This window comes from Dermacentor andersoni, chromosome 11 (assembly GCF_023375885.2).
Source record: "Dermacentor andersoni chromosome 11, qqDerAnde1_hic_scaffold, whole genome shotgun sequence".
NCBI classification, from domain to species: Eukaryota; Metazoa; Arthropoda; class Arachnida; order Ixodida; family Ixodidae; genus Dermacentor; species Dermacentor andersoni.
Window position 1 is genome coordinate 25,197,543 of NC_092824.1, and position 23,011 is coordinate 25,220,553.

The 23,011-nt window shown below is 47.7% G+C and overlaps 1 protein-coding gene across 2 annotated transcripts in view; it reads right to left on the reverse strand.

Moving 5' to 3' along the window:
* LOC126518330 (uncharacterized) overlaps nt 1–22,028 on the reverse strand; it is a 156,352-nt gene extending 134,324 nt beyond the window's left edge. The window contains exons 1-3 of one of the 2 annotated variants that reach the window (XM_055064121.2): nt 21,831–22,028; nt 10,987–11,129; nt 9,919–10,224 (exon numbers count right to left, since the gene is read on the reverse strand). In XM_055064121.2, the coding sequence (XP_054920096.2) occupies nt 9,919–10,224; nt 10,987–11,117 (437 nt within the window). In that variant the 5' untranslated portion in view covers nt 11,118–11,129; nt 21,831–22,028. Of the gene's footprint in view, nt 1–9,918; nt 10,225–10,986; nt 11,135–21,830 lie in introns of both variants that reach the window. The other variant, XM_050168177.3, reaches the window with a different exon arrangement.
* Between the last annotated feature and the right edge of the window lie 983 nt (nt 22,029–23,011).

A 23,011-nucleotide genomic window follows, 5' to 3' on the forward strand; every position in this document is an offset into this window, starting at 1 on the left:
AGATATCTTTCAGTATATTTACATATGGCTCGTCTACACTCCGATTCCGTAATGCCTCTATGACTGCTGAGGTTTCGACTGAATCAAACGCTTTCTCGTAATCAATGAAAGCTATATACAAGGGTTGGCTATATTCCGCAGATTTCTCTATCACCTGATTGATAGTGTGAATATGGTCTATTGTTGAGCAGCCTTTACGGAATCCTGCCTGGTCCTTTGGTTGACAGATGTCTAAGGGGTCCCTGATTCTATTTGCAATTACGTTAGTAAATACTTCCTAGGCAACAGACAGTAAGCTCATCGGTCTATAATTTTTCAAGTCTTCGGCGTCCCCTTTCTTATGGATTAGGATTATGTTAGCGCTATTCCGAGATTCCGGTACGCTTGAGGTCATTAGGCATTGCGTATACAGGGTGGCCAGTTTTTCTAGCAGAATATTCCCACCATCCTTCAACAAATCTGCTGTTACCTAATCTATTCTCTCTTTTGAAAAAACAGAGAATAGTCTGAGTAGAGAATCAGAGTAGAGATAATAGAAAAAGAGAAAAGTATATAACAGCTGTGTCTTACCAGTACTCACGTACGGGGCAGAAACCTGGAGGCTTACGAAAAGGGTTCTACTTAAATTGAGGACAACGCAACGAGCTATGGAAAGAAGAATGATAGGTGTAACGGTAAGGGATAAGAAAAGAGCAGATTGGGTGAGGAAACAAATGCGAGTTATGATATCTTAGTTAAAATCAAGAAAAATAAATGTGCATGGGCAGGACATGTAATGAGGAGGGAAGATAACCGATGGTCATAAGGGTTACGCACTGGATTCCAAGGGAAGGGAAGCGTAGCAGGGGGCGGCAGCAAGTTAGGTGGACGGATGAGATTGAGAAGTTTGCAGGGACAACATGGCCACAATTAGTACATGACCGGGGTAGTTGGAGAAGTATGGGAGAGGCCTTTGCCCTGCAGTGGGAGTAACCAGGCTGATGATGATATGATAAACTGCGTGGATGCCAGTGGTACTGTATAAATCTCTATAGAACTCTTCAGCCACTTCAACTATCTAATCCAAATTAGTAATGATATTGCCGGCTTTGTCTCTTAACGCATACATCTGAGTCTTGCCAATTCCTAGTTTCTTCTTCACTGCTTTTAGGCTTCTTCCATTCCTGAGAGCACGTTCAATTCTATCCATATTATACTTCCTTATGTCAGCTGTCCTATGCTTGTTGATTAACTTCGAAAGTTCTGCCAGTTCTGTTCTAGCTGTAGGGTTAGAGGTTTTCATACATTGGGATTTCTTGATAAGATCTTTCGTATCCTGCGATAGCTTAATGGTATCCTGTCTATCGGAGTTACCACCGACTTCTATTGCACACTCCTTAATGATGCCTATAAGATTGTCGTTCATTGTTTCAACACTAAGGTCCTCTTCCTGAGTTAAAGCTGAATACATGTTCTGTAGCTTGATCCGGAATTCCTCTATTTTCCCTCTTACCGCTAACTCATTGATCGGCTTCTTATGTACCAGTTCCTTCCGTTCCCTCCTCAAGTCAAGGCTAATTCGAGTTCTTACCATCCTATGGTCACTGCAGCGCACCTTGCCGAGCACGTCCACATCTTGTATAAAGTCTATTTCATTTCTAGTTTCGTCATTCGGGCTCCTCCACGTCCACTTTCGGCTATCTCGCTTGCGCAAGAAGGTATTCATTATCCGCATATTATTCTGTTCCGCAAACTGTACTAATAACTCTCCCCTGCTATCCCTAGTGTCTATGCCATATTTCCGCACTGCCTTGTCTCCAGCCTGCTTCTTGCCTACCTCGGCATTGAAGTCGCCCATCAGTATAGTGTATTTTGTTTTCACTCTACCCCTCGCCGATCCCACGTCTTCATAGAAGCTTTCGACTTCCTGGTGATCATGACTGGATGTAGGGGCGTAGACCTGTACAACCTTCATTTTGTACCTCTTATTAGTTTCACAAAAAGACCTGCCACCCTCTCGTTAATGCTGTTACCGTTAAACGTTACCAGATATGTTCTTATTAATCAGGAATCCGACTCCTAGTTCTCGTCTCTCTGCTAAGCCCCGGTAGCACAGGACGTGCCCGCGTTTTAGCACTGTATATGCTTCTTTTGCCCTTCTAACTTCACTGAGTCCTATTATATCCCATTTACTGCCCTCTAATTCCTCCAATAGCACTGCTAGACTCGCCTCACTAGTCTGTTGCCAGGTTCATGTTCCAATGGCGGCCTGTCCGGTGCCAGGGATTCTTAGCACCCTCTGCAGCGTCGCAGGTCTGACCGCCACCGTGGTCAGTTTCTTCGGAGCTGCTGGGGACTGAGGGCCGGGGTTTGATTGTTGTATTCATATAGGAGGTTGTGGCCAAGTACTGCACCAGGGTGGCCAATCCTGCTGTGGTGAGGGAGTGCGTTACCGGTCTGGTCGCCGGGATCAGGCCGCACTCTAGGCCTTGTTAAGCAATTTTATCAACACCCGGATTTTTTTAAAAATCCGGTGGAAAATTGCGCGGCACCGGGATTCGAACCACGGTCTTCTTGCACGCAAGGCGGATGTTCTACCTCTACGCCACCGCTGCACTCTCTAACAAGGCATAATGCGAGGCAATTTTTTCTATGAAGGCAGATGAGCTGGCTATAGAAACGATGTGGGCAAGGTCATTCCAGCCTTTGGCTGTTCCACGGCGTACCAGCAACGTAGTGTGATTAGTTTTCTATGGAGCAAGGGAAGAACGCCCATCGAAATCCACAGGGGGATGCAACCCAGGTATGGGGAAAGGTGTCTGGCTTGGTGAAGTGTGAGGTGGTGGTGTTGTGAGTTCAAAAAGATTGGCCGACGATTACGCTTCTTGGTAATGCGATCTTTGAGCGCAGCTGCTGCCTTATTTTAACAACAGGCAACCGCATACAGAACACGCAGTACCGAACGGAGGCGGTTCTGCGTTTCGGATTGGGCAGCGCACGCAATGATCCGCCGATATCGAGCCGGCACTCGGGCGACGCGCCATCGCGCCATCTTATACAGGGTCACCGCCGCGGAGAGGGAGGGAGGAGGTTAGCAATTATTATTTAATGTTTCTACTGAGGTGGGATAAGGTAACTGGTGGAGAACAGTTGTATTGCGTAAAGGCCACACACTCATTCACTCACAGACAGGCCTCAATGTGACCGCACAAGGTTGGGGTGGGCAGTAGAAGTAAGGGGACGAAACGCTATAACTGTCTTTCGAGTCACCGCAACGGCACTGCGCCAGGTAAGGGGAGGTATAGGGCAAGAGTGGAACAGCCAGGCGCAAGCACTGCTAGAGCCAACAAATGCCACTGAGGAACGCGTCCCGCAAAAGGAAAAGCGACAGGCGTGGCTGTACGGCGGAGAGCCGTACATCCACGCGACACAGAGACAGAGGGAAGGAGAGCTGCGGATCACGCGCGAGGGGGCAAGGACCGCCCCCGCCGGCACCGCGGCAGTGCCGCGACAGCGGGAGAGGGGACGGCGAGGGCGGAGTGGATGGTGGCGGCGAGAGTAACCGCAATGGCGCTGCGCGGAGAAAGGGGGCAAGTGGATAGCCGAGAACACGTGATCCGGCTTTGGAGGACAAGGGGTGAGAAAGGCTCGCGCCGCACGCGAGAGATGGCAGCAGGAGAGCACGCAGCTAGAGCAGTGCGCGGATAAGGACCTTGGTTACGGCGAGGCCGACGGCGACGCGAATCGCGGGAACGGGTGCCAAAGAGCTGCACTCTGAAAAAGCCGTGAGGGCATGCATGACAATGTGTGCTCACGGAGGCCGCGTGCGTCGCTCACTGACGACAAGGGAGAATTTGGACCACACCATAAAGTCCGGACTTTGCACCTAGCGACCTCCACGTTTTCGGACCGCTGAAGAAGTTCTTCTATCTCACTGACGTAGCAAACCTCTGGTTCCACAGTCATGAAAGGGAACTGCAAACCTAGTCCGCTTTCAAAACAGCCTTCGCGGAATTCTTCGGTCGCCCAGCCTTGCGAAAACTCCGGGCTGAGCAGCGCCTACGCCAGCGCGCTCAACAGCCCGGCGAGACTTACACCAGCTACATAGAGGATGTCGTAGATGCGCCCGCGTCGATTCCACCATTAGTGAAGAAGACAAGGCGAAGCACCTCCTCAAGGGCATCGAAGACGACGCATTTCAAATGCTCCTGGCGCAAAACCCTACTTCTGTCGCTGCTGTCGTCACTCTTTGCCAGAGCTTCGATGAGCAGCGTCGACAAAGGGTCCTTGCGCGCAGCGGTGTTGCACCTGGCGACTCTCTCTCGGCCCTCGCGCTTCGCTCCAACTCCACGCCAGCAGCCTCGCTCTCTGTGGAGATCGAAGATTTCATTCGTGAGGAGGTGACGCGCCAACTGTCTATGCTGCCTCTCAACGATCGACCTACCCAGCCTGACATATCTCTGGCTGGTCCCATTAGGCGGGCCATTCGCGAGGAACTTGCTGGGTCTTTACCGTTAGTTCAACCCTGCCCTCCCGCGGCTGCACCTCTGACCTATGCCGAAGTCACCGCGCGACCTCCGCCGCCGACTTTCGCGTTTCCTGCGCCAATGCGACTTCAGGCTGCATCTTCTCCCCCGTCGCCCCCAATTCCGTCTCGACGCCCAGTTCAGACCTCTTGGCGTACACGCGACAACCGGCCCATGTGCTTCGCTTGCGGTATCGCCGGCCATGTCACGCGCTCCTGCCATCGTCACATGCCACCTGCTAGCGCTGCTGTCGCAACGCCTGGATATGGTTATTCCGACGATACTACTGGGCATACGATGGTTCCCAACCCAGAGTTCTCGCCACCTCCACGACGCCCTGTCAGAACCCATCGGTCGCCATCACCACGTCGTCGCTCGCTTTCCGCCTTACGTCGCCGCCAGTCACCTAGCGAGGGAAACTAGTTGCTGCAGTTCCGCAGGCACGAACTGCAAGCTTCGCGACTTCTACAGGGCCTGCACAGTCGCCACGCAACTTATTGGACGTCTTCGTCGAAGGAACCGCCGCAATTGCGCTTATTGATACTGGGGCTGCAGTTTCTGTTATCGACGAAAAGCTTTGTCGTAACCTCCACAAGGTCACAACGCCGTTGTCTGGCATGCTTCTACGCACCGCGACTGCGCAGCATATAGCCCCGCTTGCTCAATGTACTGCAAGGGTGGTCATAGATGGCATTGTCTACGCTGTTGAATTTTTCGTGCTGTCTTCATGTTCACATGACATAATTCTCGGCTGGGACTTCTTGTCTCACCATCGTGCCATCATCGACTGTGCCCGGGCTGAAGTGGCGCTTTTCCCGCTTGCCGATTCTCCGCTGTCTGATCCTTCTGAAGATAAAGCCTCCAAGCTCACCGTTGTATCCGATACGGACATACCACCCGAAATGTCTGTGCTTGTGCCCGTCTCTTGCTCTACCGCGCCAAACGCTACAGTACTTTTTACACCATCGCCTATTTTTCTACGTCGCAAGGCCCTACATCTCCCGTTTGCTGTCCTCACCACTGTATCTGGATTATCCTCTATGCTTGTGTGCAACCCGTCACACAACCCTGTGACCTTACTAGGCGGCGAATCACTAGGTCGTGTTCAGCCCCTTGACCCGCTTCACATTCTCGAAGCTTCCGACGACACGGCCTGTTATGAGCTCGACGCCCTCACTTCTCCCGTACTGTGCATGTCATCGTCATCATTTTCGTCGTCGGACGTTCTTGAATCTGTCGTGGACGCCGATCTGCTATCTCCGTATCGCCACAAAGTTCACGCGCTTCTTCAGAATGTTCGCTCGTCGTCTGATTGTGAACAACCATCTCTGGGGCGTACGGCAACCGTCACTCACTGTGTCCACACTGGTACCCATCCTCCTTTACGCCAGCGACCATACCGCGTGTCGGCAGCCGAGCGACAGATAATTAACGAGCAGCTCAACAATATGCTGCACCGTGGCGTCATTCGCCCTTCCCACAGTCCTTGGGCGTCTCCTGTGGTATTAGTGCGCATGAAGGACGGGTCAATACGCTTCTGTGTGGATTACCGTCGACTCAATAAGACCACTCGCAAAGATGTCTATCCGCTGCCTCAGATAGATGACGCCCTCGACCCCTTACAAGGTGCGGAGTACTTCTCATCTTTGGATCTTTGCTCCGGCTATTGGCAAGTGCCGATGGCAGAAGATGACTGTCAGAAGGCAGCTTTCATCACGCCCGACGGCTTGTACGAATTTACCGTAATGCCATTCGGGCTCTGCAACGCGCCCGCTACTTTCGAGCGTATGATGGTCACCATCTTTCGTAACCACAAGTGGAAAACATGTCTCTGCTACCTTGGCGATATCGTGGTGTTTTCACCAGATTTTCCGACGCACCTCGTTCGCTTGCGTGAGATCCTGACCTGCCTCACCTCTGCTGGCCTCCAACTGAACATCAAAAAGTGCCGTTTTGCTGCCCGCAAGCTAACAATATTGGGACACGTTGTATCGAACGACGGTGTACTTCCTGACCCAGCCAAGCTTCGCGCGGTCGCAGAGTTTCCGATGCCCACTACTCTTAAGGCACTCCGCAGCTTTATAGGGCCCTGCTCTTACTTTCGGCGTTTTGTGCGCAATCTTGCAACTATCATCGCACCACTGACCAATTTGCTCACCGCTACCAACGGCATCTCCGCGTGGTCAACTTCCTGTGACGACGCCTTCAAGCAACTACGTCGACTACTCACTTCGCCACTGATTCTTAGAGACTACGATCCCACAGCGCCTACAGAGGTACACACGGATGCCAGCGGCATCGGACTTCGTGCAGTCCTCGCACAACGGAAAGACGGCTATGACGAGTACGTCGTGGCGTATGCGAGCCGCATTTCAAAGAAGGCAGGAGCCAACTACTCTGTAACAGAAAAGGAGTGCTTGGCCATTATTCGGGCTCTCGTCAAATTTCGTCCATACCTATACGGTCGCCCTTTTGACATTGTCAACGACCACCATTCCCTTTGCTGGCTGTCCTCGTTGAAGGATCCGTCAGGTCGCCTAGGCCGATGGGCACTTCGCTTACAAGAATATGACATCCGCGTTGTCTACCGATCGGGCACAAAGCACTCTGACGCCGATGCGCTTTCCCAATCACCGCTACCTTCTGATGTGGCTTCAGTGTCTCCGCTCTTCGCATCCGTGTCAGCCTTCAACGTCACTGATATGCCGGACGAGCAGCGTAAGGATCCCCTGCTTTCAACTATGCTGAAATTCCTCCACGACCCATCCGCCACACCCTCTTCTAGAACACTTCGTCGCCAAGCCGCTCACTTTGCGGTACGCGACAACGTCCTTTACCGCAGAAATTATTTGTCTGATGGTCACAAATGGCTCCTCGTGATACCACGACACATGCGTTCTGACATATTCGCTTATTTTCATGCTGCTCCTCATAATGGTCACGCCGGCGTTCTGAAAACGTATACTCGGCTAAGGCAGCGTTTCGAGTGGCACGGCATGTATCACTTCGTCCGGAAGTACGTACGCGCTTGCACGCCGTGCCAAAGACGTAAAATTCTACAGCGCCCTCCTGGTGAGCTACAGCCGCTGCCCTGCCCCTCTCGGCCCTTCGACCGCGTCGGCATAGACCTATACGGGCCACTTCCCTGCAGCTCCTCGGGTAACCGTTGGATAATTGTACGTGTCGACCACTTGACGCGCTACACCGAGACTGCCGCACTCCCGGCAGCCTCTGCGCGCGAAGTTGTGTTTTTCATCTTGCGGAACTTCGTACTTCGACACGGCGCACCACGCGAACTCCTCAGCGACAGGGGACGTGTCTTCTTGTCCGAAGTAATCCAAGCCCTTCTCGCTGCATGCAGCATCGGTCACCGCAAGTCTACAGCCTACCACCCGCAAACGAAAGGCTTGACAGAGAGGTTCAACCGCACACTCGGCGATATGTTGACTATGTACGTCGCCTCGGACCACAGTAACTGGGTACTGTTTTGCCGTTCGTCACATATGCCTATAATACGGCCACACAAGCTACCACTGGCTTTTCGCCCTTTTTTTCTGCTGTAAGGACGAGAGCCCTCGTGTACTATTGACACACTGCTACCATACCGACCCGACGCTTGCGAATGCACGCCTGTGTCTGAAGCCGCCAAATACGCCGAGGACTGTAGGCAGCTCGCGCGAACCCTTACGACCGCTGCTCAAGGTCGTCAAAAGCTGCGGCATGACAGTGGCGCGCTCACACCACTTTTTCCGACTGGTTCCCTTGTTTGGTTGTGGGTCCCACCTTATAGCCCTGGCCTTTAACTAAACTCCTTGCACGCTATGATGGCCCCTACCACGTCATAGACCGTACCTCCGCTGTCACCTACGTTGTAGAACCTGTGACACCATCACCCGACCTTAGGCATCGCGGGCGTGACACGGTTCATGTCAACCGACTTAAGCCGTACTATGACCCCTACCCCTACGCTGTAAGTCACCAGGATAGCTCCTCTTCTCTCCCGGGGGCCATTGTAGTGAAGAGGAGGACGATGAAGACGGCTATTGTGCTGCTGTGTGCGCGATCGGCGTTCGTGTACTGCCGCTGCAATTAGACTGTGCCTAGTGTCTCGTAATAATTCCACATATTACACTGGCGACAGCGATTCGTGTGCAGCGAAGCCACGCCATCAGTCTGACAGTGGTTGCGCAGCTAGCCGGACGAATTGTACCTCAAAGACACCTCAATTTAGTACTGCGATGGGACAACTGTGCGAACCGCTGTGGGGACTAAGTGGAAAAATACTGTAACGTACGCGGAATAGTCTGTATATCTGTAATTACAAGTATGTACCTGATTTCGGCTAATAAATATAGAGGCAAAGTAGTTCTGATTCGCCCTCGTATGTTGTATTCAAATGGCTGTTGCATTCAAATCAAGACCTAAGTTTTTTCCCTCCCTCTCGTTCTACAGTGTTATTTAAAAAGAGAAGTTGTGATGAATAATTAACTAAAATGCTATGCAGCTACTATCGAAGTGATAGTAGGCGTGCTTACAAACTTTGTACTTTAGAAGATTATTTTCTACTTTTGGTGCTGACGCAAGGTTGCGTGATATCACATACTCTTGCTAAGCTGAACATACTCATTACACGTACAGTTTTCTTCTGTTCTGCCCCATTCCTTTCTTTTGAGTAATTTCAAGCTGTTTATTGCTTGCTATGTAAGGTTTTCCAGGCCTGTAAAAAGCTCGATAAGACTCACTTTCTTGTCATTGTTCTTTTTCTCCTTTGAAAAAGAAACTGCCATAAAAAACTAATTCCCATGTCTCCGATACGAGCAACGTGGAATACCTGCCATTCTATGGACATTATAATTCGTCACATCTTGCGCACGGTGGGAGGCGGGGGAGAAGATGGCGCTAATTTTTCTACAGCTTCCCTAAGTACACGTATTTTCAGGGATGCACACGCACTTTAGTAACGAGGATTTAACTTTAGACGCTGAACATGGATGAGCTACAAACTCAGAAAATCAAATAATCAGAAGCAACAAACTGTTTCTACATCACAGGGAACACGGACAATTTCGCCTGCTTCAATAAATAGTTTGCATAAACTTGATTGAAGCAATTATCTATCTTGCATCCTGTCGCCATCACGACACTTGAAGCCGAAGTCACGGCGAACGCCGTGCTAACATTCTCGCAAATAAGATTAGCTTGCGTAAAATCTGATGCAACATTCGTGAAATCTCAAAACGGGCCCACATTCGTAAACATAACGAAAAATTGGGGAGAGCTTGCAGGTATAAAGGCATCGCCGAGCAATACCAACGTTATCCTTGGCGCAGCGTTCCTTCACGAGCTTGAAGTCATCGCTGAAACGCTGGGTATAAGTGAGTGGACAAGGCTTTTCCGCCACGTATACACTTACGCGCAAATAAGGCTCTTGTTAGTCCTGTACTCGGTCTCGTTAGCCCCGGGCAAGCCGAACATGTACATGAGGCCACACTCGAAGTACTGCTGCAGGTACACCTCCTCGTCGCATACCGGCGGGGTCGTGGGCGCGGGTGGCGGCGGCACGGTACGGTTCATCATGTCCGAACCCGCGAAGCCGCGGCAGTACTTGTCGTACGGGCTAAGCAGCACGTCCGCCACGCGCATGGAGTGAACGTTGAAGGTGGCCACAGAGTTCGGACACTGGAGGTCCCTCGTACACTTCTCCATGTTCCTGTACGCCCTACAAAAAAAAAAAAACAATGTCGGTAACTTAGCCCCGTATTCGGAAATACGTCTTAACTGGAAGCCCACGTTTCAAGTTACGTTCACGACAGGCCACAGACTGTCGTGAACGCACCGAAGGACACGGATTGAACATCGTATATACCTTCACGCCAGGCGTCACTTTGATCAGGACAAGCATGGGCTTCAACAGAAGGTGTGTTTCTAAATATGGGGGTTAGCGAGAGAGCAGCACAATGTAGGTGAGTTTTGGAGATGTCTTCTTTAGTGAGTTGCCGCGTTAATTCAGTATGAAAATCTGGATTTATAGCCTTTTTCGTTGGCCGAGTCCGGAGAAAGCACAGCTTTTTAAAAAAAATATGAGCCTATCCCGGAGACGACACAGTCTAAAGCCGTTTCCGTTGCATGTTCGCGTTGGTAAGCGTCGACGCTCAGGAAGGCAAGATCGACGTACATGGCGATTCAAACAATTACATTAATAAATGTTGATTATATGCCTGTATTCTGTTTCTTTCTTGTTCATTTATCTTATTTAGCAAGTTATTTGTAGCGTATTGCAGGCTAAATTTTACATCCCATTCTCACCCCCCAGAATTATCAGGAATACATTGTCTTTGATCCACTTCAACTAGAGGTTGTACCGCGTTCCGACTTTTTCATTCACCTTAACCGACTTGTCTGGCTCCATTCGTGTCACCCAATGCTCCCTCCTCGTTTTTCCCTTCCTCCATGGGTGTGTAAGCGTCGGTGACAGACTCACCTGCAGATCCTCTCCTTGGGCGGGTTGTGGCTCACAATGACGCTGAAGAGGAGGCCGCAGGCGAAGAACTCCTTGGTCGCCTTGTCCTCCTGGCACGACTGCTCTGCCGAGCTGCCACTCGCGGTCCCCATTGCGCGGAGAACCTTTACTTGAGGAGGTACCAGGCGTGCACGGGGCGGTTTCGGCCGTCAGAGGACGCTTGACATTACAGAAGCGCTGACACGATATTTTCTAGCCTTACAATGTAGTCCGCCTTTGCCATTTTTAATACGGTAGTCCATCTTTACCGACCACAAATTGTTCTCACAGGGGGACCATAGAATTTGGCGTACTCACTCATACGCCAAATTCATAGAGCCTACTACGACAAACGCCTTTGTAAAACAAAGACTGCAATATTAAACGATACCTATGGGGGGTGCCCTTGAAGAGAGACTGTTAGTGGGGAGGCGCTACTAAAACAGAAATATAGGGGGAGGGGGCACGTGCCCGGTGTGCCCCCTCCTGGCTACGCCACTGCTGCCCATCACCACAAGCCGTTACGTAAAGGTAGAGCCACTTTTCTAGTCAAAAGAAACAAAGATTTAGTATTGCAAGTTACAACAACAAAAGCACTAATGTGCGCCGACATGCAATAAGCGATATTACGGCTTGCGACGGTCATTGTTATCCCGTTCCACTCGTTGCCGCGAAGGAAGTGCCGCTTGTTTGTCTGAACTTTTTCAGATCGAATCCGCGAAGCGCAAGCGCCTATATACTACAAACACTGCGAAAACGATACGTGACAGACACATAACAGCGGAATTGCGTAATCTCTGCCTACGTGGTCAGAATCCGGCTCTAGTACCAAGTTTGTACCGCAAATGGACACGACACATCGTGTTTCGCGACTTTCTGCGCCAATTTTAAACGATAATTCACGCTTACACCACCAAGCTCGAATTTATGGTGTATAAGACTTGGTCTTTTCAATTCCATCAACATCTCATCACATACTCTTGGCGGTTGTTGGCGCCATAGTTGGCGAAAACCTAATGATTCGACACAATGTCCGCCCTGTGTGACTTAAACATAATGCTTCCAAACATTGCGTCCTAAACATCATCATCATCATCAGCCTGGTTACGCCCCCTGCAGGGCAAAGACCTCTCCCATACTTCTCCAACAACCCCGATCATGTACTAATTGTGGCCGTGTCGTCCCTGGAAACTTCTTGATCTCCCCCGCCCACCTAACTTTCTGCCGCCCCCTGCTCCGCTTCCCTTCCCTTGGAATCCAGTCCGTAACCCTTAACGACCATCGGTTATCTTCCCTCCTCATTACATGTCCTGCCCTTGCCCATTTCTTTTTCTTGATTTCAACTAAGATGTCATTAACTCGCGTTTGTTCCCTCACCCGATCTACTCTTTTTTGTCCCTAAACGTTACACCCATCATTCTTCTTTCCATAGCTCGTTGCGTCGTCCTCAATTTAAGTAGAACCTTTTCCATAAGCCTCCAGCTTTCTGCCCCGCAGGTGAGTACCGGTAAGACACAGCTGTTATGCACTTTTCTCTAGAGGAATAATGGAAACCTGCTGTTCATGATCTGAGAATTCCTGCCAAACGCACCCCAGCCCATTCTTAATCTTCTGACTATTTCAGTCTCATGATCCGGATCCGCGGTCACTACCTGCCCTAAGTAGATGTATTCCACTGCCACTTCCTACCACTTCGCTACCTATCGTAAACTTCTGTTCTCTTCCAAGACTGTTAAACATTACTTTAGTTTTCTGCAGATTAATCTTTAGACCCATCCTTCGGCTTTGCCTCTCCAGGTCAGTGAGCATGCATTGCAATTGGTCCCCTGAGTTACTAAGCAACGCAATATCATCAGCGAATCGCAAGTTACTGAGGTATTCTCCATTAACTTTTATCCCCAATTCTTCCCAATCCAGGTCTCTGAATACCTCCCGTAAACACGCTGTCAATAGCATTGGATAGATCGTATCTCCCTGCCTGACGCCTTTCTTTATTGGGATTTTGTTGCTTTCTTTATGGAGGACTACGGTGGCTGTGGAGCCCCTATAGATATGTTTCAGTATTTTTACATACGGCTCGTCTACACCCTGATTCCGTAATGCCTCCATGACTGCAGAGGTTTCGACAGAATCAAACGCTTTATCGTAATCAATGAAAGCTATATATAAGGGTTGGTTATATTCCGCACATTTCTCTATCACCTGATTGATAGTGTGAATATGGTCTATTGTTGAGTAGCCTTTACGGAATCCTGCCTGGTCCTTTGCTTGACAGAAGTCTAAGGCGTTCCTCATTCTATTTGCGATTACAGTAAGCTGATCGGTCTATAATTTTTCAAGTCGTTGGCGTCCCCTTTCTTATGGATTAGGATTATGTTAGCGTTTTTCCAAGATTACGGCACGCTCGAGGTGATGAGGCATTGCGTACAGGCACGTACCCAAGGGGGGGCCCGGGGGGGCCCGGGCCCCCCCCGAAATTAAGTGACATACCCCCCCCCCCCCCCCCCCCCACGCCACCACTCCTCACACATTCCTAAAGCGCCGCCAGATCAATGTTGAGACTTGTCAGCATTATGCTGCCTTTTTCACTCCTTTTAGATGGCGGTAGTTATCGGCATCTCTTGTAATGTGAAGGACGGTTTTCTCATAGATTCCGCACCCGCGCAATTAACTCGAGATGCGTTCAGTTGTCACCATCTATTCAACCGTCACGCGCATAGCTGTTGCTTTTGTTAGTTCAACCTTCTTTGTTTAGGCTGATCCTGGGACCAGGAGAGGGATGCGGCTGTTACTCAGCTGGTCTGTACTCTCATGGAACGAGTTGCGGCCGGAGAAAACGCCAGTTGCGTTTAACTTATCCCTTTGCTTCATTATTTCCTTGAGTTACGGCTCGCCGCGACGCTGGCAGATGCACCGCAAGCGCTGCCCGGAACCATATACACGTGATATGGGTTAGATAAGGTGGGAAATAAAATAATGTGAAAGAGCGTCCATCATGAAACCCTGCAATAACCCTTAAACCCATAAGCAAGATGACTGTCGCCCGTTACCTCGTCTGTTTTTCCCTAATTGTATAGCACTTTTCGTGCAAAATTGGCAACTGGAAACAAAAATCGCAAGGAGTTGAGAAATTAAGCGATCTACTGAGGGAGAGAGCCAAGGCAACAACTAAACTGCGAGCAAAAGCGAATAATAAAAAAGTTAACCGTTGTTTATGAGAATATTTATGAATCAACATCTTTTTATTTAAATAGGAAATAGAGAAAACGCCGCCGGAAGTGGAGAACAATTACTTGTTTTGAATGACGCTTCTACAGTTATCGGTTGAACCGCCTCACGTAGCCGCTTCTCTGCTGTGCTTATGTGGGTGTGTTTCTAACCTTTCGCGGTGAGCGCAGTACGTCTAGAATCGCAGAGTCCTGCGCTCTACGCGGTTGTATGGGACTGGCGGCCGCACAGCGTTACGCAATTCACGGAACTATCAAAACTGATCAACAAGGCGAAAATAACTGATATTCGAAACTATAACATGAGAAAGACTAAAGAAGCCGTAAAAAATGAACGCAGCCTGAAATCAGTAAAAAAAAAAAAAAACTGGCATAGGACAAACCATGATATATGCACTAAAAGATAAGAAGGATAATATCATCAGCAATCTCGAAGATATAGTAAAAGCAGCGGAAAAATTCTAAGCTGACCTGTATACAGTACCCAGAGGAGTCACGATACCTCACTTAGACACAGTACTGAACAGGATACAGAAACTCTCCTATAACTAGCGATGAGGTCAGAAGGGCCCTGCAAGACATGAAACGATGAAGAGCGGGAGGAGAAGGTGGAATAACAGTCGATTTAATCAAAGATGGAGGAGACATAATGCTTGGAAAACTGGCGACTCTTTATACGAAGTGTCTATCGACTGCAAGGGTCCCAGAAAACTGGAAGAATGCAGACATTCTATTAATCTACAAAAAAGGAGACGTTAAAGAATTGAAAAATTATGGGACCATTAGCTTGCTCCCAGTATTATATAAAATATTTACCAAAATAATCTTCAATAGAATAAGCGCATCACTGGATTTTGTGAACCAAGGGAACAGGCTGGCTTCAGGAAGAGATACTTTACAATGGATCACATCCATGTCATCAATCAGGTTATCGCGAAATCTGCAGAGTACAATAAGCCTCTCTATGTGGCTTATATAGATTACGAAAAGGCATTTGATTCAGTAGAGATACCAGCAATCGTAGAGGCACTACGTAATCAAGGAGTACAGAACGCTTACGTAAAAGCTTGGAAAACATTGCTACATGCGTGTGGTATTTCTTTGTTGGAACGAAGCGCGTAGGCGCCATCACTCCAGAAAAGAGGAGGAAGAACGAACTTGGCTCGCGCTGTGAATCTAACCGGTCAGCGCTGCAACCGTTGTTGTAAATATAACCTGTAAATAGTTTCTCATCTTACTGACTCGTCCTTCGCGTAAGAATATGTACAGAGGTTCTACAGCTACCTTAATTCTACACAAGAAAAGCAGGGAGATACCTATAGAGAAAGGGGTCAGACAGGGAGACACAATTTCTCCAAAGCTATTCACTGCGTGCTTAGAATTCAAGCTATTAAACTGGGAAGGCTTAGGAGTAAAGATCGACGGCAAATGTCTCAGCAACCTTCGGTATGCCGATGACATTGTTCTATTCAACAACAATGCAGACGAGTTACAACAAATGATTGGCGACCTTAACAAAGAGAGTGTAAGAGTGCGGTTGAATATTAATATGCAGAAGATTAAGATAATGATAAATAGCCGGGCATAGAACAAGAGATCAGGATCGCCAGTCGGCCACTAGAGACTGTGAAGGAGTACGTTTACCTAGGTCAATTAATCACAGGGAACCCTGATCATGAGAAGGAAATTCACAGAAGAATAGAGATAGGTTGGATCGCATACGGCAGACATTACCAGCTCCTGACTGGAAGCTTACCATTATTATTGAAAAGTAAGGTGTGCAATCAGTGCATTTTGCCAGTGCTGACATATGGGGCAGAGACTTCAGAGCAAGTTAAGGACCGCGCAAAGAGCGATCGAACGAAGATTGCTAGGCATAACGTTGAGAGAGAAAGAGAGCGGTTTGGATCAGAGAGCGAACGGGTATAGACGATATTCTAATTTACATCAAGAGGAAAAAATGTAGCTGGGCAGCTCATGTAATGCGCCGGTTAGATAACCGTTGGATCATTAGGGTTACAGAATGGGTACCAAGAGAAGGGAAACGCAATCGAGGACGACAAAACACTAGGTGGAGCGATGAAATTAGGAAATTCGCGGGCGCTAGTTGGAATCGGTTGGCGCAGGACAGGGGTAATTGGAGATCGCAGGGAGAGGCCTTCATCCTGCAGTGGACATAAAACAGGCTGATGATGATGATGATGATGGAGGTGGTGGGCCCCCCCCCGAAAAAAAATCCTGGGTACGTGCCTGATTGCGTATATAGGGTGGCCAGTTTCTCTAGAACAATCTGCCCACCATCCATCAACAAATCTGCTGTCACCTGATCCTCCCCAGCTGCCTTTCCCCTTTGCATAGCTCCCATGGCTTTTTTTTCCTTCTTCCGGCGTTACTTGTGGGATGTCAAACTCCTCTAGACTATTCCATCTTCCATTAACGGCCTGGGTTCCACTTGTACTGTATAATTCTCTATAGAACTCCTCAGCCACTTGAACTATTTTATCCGTATTAGTAATGATATTGCCGGCTTTGTCTCTTGACGCATAGATCTGATTCTTGCCTATACTTAGATACTTCACTGCTTAGAGGCCTCCTCCGTTTCTGACAGCATGCTAAATTCTATCCATATTATACTTCCTTATATCAGCTGTGTTACGCTTACTGATTAACTTTGAAAGTTCTGCCACTCATATTCTAGCTGTAGAGTTAGAGGCTTTCATACATTGGCGTTTCTTAATCAAATCATTGGTCTCCTGCGATAGCTTACCGGTATCCTGTCTAACTAAGTTACCACCGACTTCTATTCCACGTTATTTAACGATGCCCATAAAATTATCGTTCAGTGCTTCAACACTAACGTCACAGGAATACTTATCCTTAAGTTCAAAAAAATTCGATTGTATGTGAGTCTCAAGTGCTCGTTTCAATATTTCTAAGAGGTTTCACACTGGATATTTTGCCACTCCCAAGGCGGTGGAAGCCGAGTAGGAGCCATTAGGACATTATTTAAAACAGGGACTCCTGTTTTTTCTGAGAGTGCTTCCAACCAGAAGTACAGAGGAGGCCGGATGACTGGATGGTTACGAAACAGCCTGGCAGTGGACAAGACGCGAACAGAAAAATGACATGGATGTTGAATATCTGATTTAACTTTCAGGGCGTAAAAGAAAGTTAAATATGTCCTTTTTAGATGCAGAGAGTATTCGTTGCGTTCAATGAACAAGCTTCTACAGAACTAGTCTTGAAAGCACCTGTAGCAAGACGGATAGGCAAGTAGTGAATCGAATCCAGCATCTTCAAGGCACTAAGCGTAGCAGAGTTATGCACTATAGCTCCGTAGTCAAGGCATGACCTTACAATACTTCTATATAACCTCGAGAGGTACCTTGTGTAACTTCTCCAGATGTGCGGGACAAGAGCTACAGTAGATTCATTGTCTTCATGCACATCGGTTTCACGTATTTCTAGTGGGAATAAATTTTAATTTAGAGTGTAAAATGAGGACCGAAATTACGTCCGTAGCTCAAATGGAGCAGTTGTCGATTAAGATTAATACCGTGGTCAGATGATATACCTCTCTTGTTCGAGAAGAGAACACACGTGCTTTATTGCGAATTTAATTAAAGCCCGTTGTCTTCAGCCCAACATCTACACGTCGCACACAGATGTAAATACTACATGATTTAAAACCTATTTGTACGTCATCCACATACACAGAATGAAACATTATACATGGTATGATAGTATGGAGCGAGTTCGTTCTTGCAACGAATAGAGTGCAGCTAAGCACAGCACCTTGTGGTACACCTGTTTCCTGTGTAAATAGACGACACAGCACATTACCAACTCTAACACGTAACGTGCAGTTAGACAGGTAACTTTGGATGACATTCAGTAAATTGCCTTCGATTCCTATTTCAGCCAGATCACGGAGAATTCCGAAGTGCCAGGTGGTGTCATATGCCTTCTCTATATCAATAAATACTGACAAGAACAACTCCTTATGCACAAAAGTATCACGAATATTCGTTTCGATGCGGACAAGGCGATCAGTTGTAGATCTACCTTCCCTGAGAGCACACTGTAGAGGATTTAATAGTTTGTTACTTTCAAGGAAATGAAGGAGGCGCCGGTTCAACATTTTCTCGAACAATTTGCATAGGCAACTTGTCAAGTCTATAAACCTATATCTGCTGACCGAAGTTGGGTCTTTGTCGTCTTCTAATATTGGAATAATTATTGCTTCTTTCTAGGCGGACGGAATGCAGCCGGTAGAGAACACGGAGTTTAATAGTGACAATAGTATTTTGTGGGTTTCAGGGTGTACGGGTTTGATCAGTTCATATAGTATTCTGTCGCTCCCTGGAGTGGACGTGTTACAACCATTTAGTGAAGCCTGAAATTCCGCCATGTTGAATAGACAGTTGTAAGTTTTTGTTTCCATTTTCTTTCTGATCCAGAGGGAGTCGCTCCGCTTATTATCGGTGTCTCAGAAACGAATCTGAGTAGTGGGTTGTACTAGAAATCTGTTCAAAATGCGCCCCTAGAGAATAAGCTTGGTCAATAAGTGTGTCTCCTTGTGTACTTATCAATTGTAGAAGATGATTTTCGCGGCCTTTTATTTTGTTTACCCTGTTCCGGGTTTTTTCTTTCGTCTGTACATAAATTAATGCTAGAGATGTATTTTTGCTCGCCGCCCCTTTTGGCACGACGCCGCGTTCTTCTACCTTCTGACTTTTTCTTGAAGCTTATCAAGTTCTCAGAAGTTCGAGAGTCGCGAAGGTGACGCCAAGCCTTATTTTGATTTTTGTGAGCATCCTACACTCCTCATTCCACAAGATAGTCCGTTTAGAGGGCGATCCATTAGCTTCATGGACACATATTGACGAAGCATCAGTTGTAAACGACGTCAAATATGACAGTGCGTCATCGATAGGGAGAGTAAAGATGTCGTCCCAGGTCAAATGTGTCAGCTCTCTGTATCGTTTCCAGCCGCGGCACAGTCGACCTTCGAACGGGGCATATGTGGTGAACAGTTATCACGTTTGGTTAATTTTAGGACAATTGGGAAATGATCACTCCCATATTGATTTTTGATTACGTTGGACTCCAGGTATGCTACGAGTGTACTTGATGTGATGCTTAAATCTATGAGGTTTTGTTTGTCACGCTGTAGGATGTGGGCTCTTATTTAAGTAAGCGTGCGCTTGTGGAGAATGAGTTTTGTAATATGCGCCCCGTCGCCTCACAACAAGAATCTCCCCAGAGGGTGTTATGTGCATTTCAATCACCTACTATAATGAAAGGTTCGGGGAGTGCTATGATAAAACTGTGGAATTCTGCTTTGGAAAGTTGATAGCAGGAAGAGATGTACAAATTGCTAACTGTGACAAGCTTATTAAATAGCACAGCTCTGTTTGCAACTGCTTCAAGGGGCGTTTGTCAGTTCAAATGCTGGCAGGCGACAACCTTATCTACGATTATGGCCACACCGCCCGACGAGGCAAGGCCATTATTGCGGTCTTTGCGGTAAATCGCATATTGCAGAAGAAAATTTGTGTGCGTAGAATTGAGATGTCTTTCTTGCACACACAGCACCGTTGGAATAAACTTATGTAGGAGTTCCTTTATATCATCGAGATGGTGGAGTAGAGCTCTCACATTCCATTGTATTATCTGTATAGCCATATTGGAAGTGTTTTGTGCTGTGCGTGAAGAAAGAGTCGTTAAGTTAGCTCACGAGAATTGTCCAGGCCCCATGATACTGGATTTATCTTTCTTCTCGGTCCGCTCCACGGAGCTACGCCGCTCGTTCGGCATTTGAGACGCCGGAGTAGCGCTGCTTGCATCCATCGCCTCTTCAGAGGCGCTGGATGACGCCCGCTCGGCGGGCACACCATGTGTTCTTCCGGGCCTGTCTCCACAGGCCCTGGGACCTGCAGGCCCGGAGTTCTGCTGGTCATTCATGGCTAGACGCAGAGCAGGGCTTGCTGCTACTGCCAGGGGGACTAACGGCGTGACTTGGGCGGCCGCCGAAAGATGTGGCACTGCCCCCGGTGCGTCACATCGGTGTTGGAAGGACTGGGCTGATTGTGTAGTGAGAAACGCATAACGTGCCTCTGAGAAAGATAGGTTAAGTTTGACTTTCAGTTCTATGATTTGTTTCTCTTTTTTCCACGAGGGGCACGATCGCCAGTAGGCGGGTGATCTTTACAGCTGCCATAGCGGCTTGCTGAAGTGCAGATATCAGAAGCGTGTTCAGAAAGAATACACTCTACACAATTAGCGCGTCCTCTGCAGCTCTTCGACCAACGCCCAAATTGCTGACACCTGAAGCATCCACGCGGATTTGGGGTATACGGCCTGACGCGAAGCTTACAGTAACCGCTTTCTATTGATTCTGGTAAACTACTGCTTCCACAAGTAATGATTGTATGCTTGATCGGTATTTGCTTGTCATCTCGCCTTATCGTTATCCTTTGTACCTTAACGACGTTCTGCTCTTGCCATTCTTCATGTAATTCACTTTCACTTAGTTCGAGAAGGTCATCTTTCGAGATGAAACCCCGCACTGTGTTTCATCGACCTATGTGGACCCACTTGAACTTGAATGTCTCCAAATTCTACGAGTTTTGAGAGTTTGTCATAATGTAGTTTCTCGCGAATTTCAAGAACATCGCTGTTTCTCATCTTCGTTACTTAATAACATGGACCGATTGCTTCCGTAAATGATTTTGCTACAAGAAATGGCGAGATCATTCAGGTGCTAGCTGTGTACAACGTTGTACTTCGGAAAATAATGTTTTGGTTGCAGGAAAAAAAAACAATGTTTCATCTCAGGTAAGGAGGAAAGCATTTGCCATATAAAATTGGAAAATTTGGCGGAGATGGTAGGCCACCCACTAGCGAGCCCAACAAGGGGACGCTAAAAGGTTGCTAGAATAGCTGCAGACGCCAGCCATGCATCGCCGTTATAACCTAAGATGCCCAAGGTTGGATAGCTACACCAGGTTAACCCTTGCCGCCCAGACATTCAGAAAAGAGTAGAAGCGAAAAGAAGACAGGAAAGATGAAAAGGCGAGGGATAAAGACGAACATTGGAGAAAAGGACAAGAAAAGGCGACTGCCGATTACTTCCAGGTGAGTCAGTATGGAGGTGCCATCTATGCGAAGCAGAGGCCGAGGGGGTGCGTTGCATCCACCGCCTTAAGGGTCCGAACACCCAGCATCGGCTCAAACCCTAGGATCCTCCTTTCCCCAGACACGGTTAAGCCAAGCACGGCTACACGCGGGAGGGTCCAAACCTCACGTGCTCGGGTATGTGGTGTCGCTGCGGGGTGTTGAAATGTATTGGCCGCAGGGGGAGCCGACTACAATTTTTTGTGACTCATTATGCATAATTTAAAATAGTAAATTCTCGGTTATTAAAAATAGCAGTGCTCGTTTCATTCAAAGGAGACCTGATCTTTCCATGAGCAGGGCTATCTCGATTCATATTCTGAACCGTTGTCTGTCTAACAGTCTTCTTTCTGCTGCGAAGAAACTGAAATCACTTTTCAATCCATTTTTTGCACGCTTAGTACACACGCATGGGCTTACCTCTGGGTTTCAGAGCAGGAAGTCCCAACTCCGCGGGGCAGAGGTCACTGTACTTGAAGGTCAACACGTTGCGAAAATACTTGGCATGTCTCCTGAGCTCGTCGTCCTTTTCGCACGATTCACCGCGAACCGCAGCGTCTAGGCAGCTGTGATAGCGCTGTACTGATCTGTAGAAATGGTTAGGAAAAAGAAACGAGATTTCGATTTGTTTCTTCGCATACGCTAATCTGTCTATCTACTTTCCAGTTGTCTCTGTTTGACTTGCAACTTTGCGACAAGTGCGTTAAATTTCGGTTTCGTGCGATATATATATATATACGACTTGCCTTTATATGACCAATTAATACAACGAGACCCGAAGGCCCCCCTCGATATTTTTCAAACCATACGAAGAAAACAGCCAACGGGATTCAGATTTTTTCGGGCGCGGCAGCCATGCAGGCTATAATGCACCAGAGGCAACCTTCTAGAATCAGACGGTTATTTCAAATGCAATAAAATTGCTCCATGTGACTGGGTAAAACTATAGAAGGAGACAGTGAACTACATTTTTTCGAGGGTATCTGCGGCTTTTAAGTATTTCAACATATTTTCGTGTCAGAAAAGAGGCTTGCTCCTTAATGAAAGCAGGGATTGAAAAACAATTGCGTGTTCATAGCAAAAAAAAAAAAAAAATCAGAATGCCACCATTTTTTCGAACCCCGCAGACCTTATTAAAATATCTACTAATGATAAACACTCGTCAGTGGTGGTTGGCAGTGGTTTATTTACGAGAACACTGAAGTTTAGCTGCGTGTCACCAATTTTTACGTTAAACAGATCGACCGCATTTAACCTTTCACTGCACGTAGCAACAATAGAACCATTCCCGCAGAACAGGATTTATTTACTTATATATTTAAATGCCTACCGCGCCCTCATATGAGCATCATTTTAGTAGGATATGATATTTCTTCTGGTCCCACCGTCTGTGCCAGTGTGTCAAAACAGCGGTTCTCATAGTGCACTTATAACCTTGCTAGGGTAAGCCGATATCGCCTAGCTTGAAATCTTTTGTTCCAGCTGGCAACACAATCTACTCGCTCATTCCCTGGGGTTCCTGTGTGACTTGGATCTCAACAGAAAGTTGCATTTAAACGCCTGCTTTGCAATCAAATTCTGTAGATTCGTTTAATTTTGTT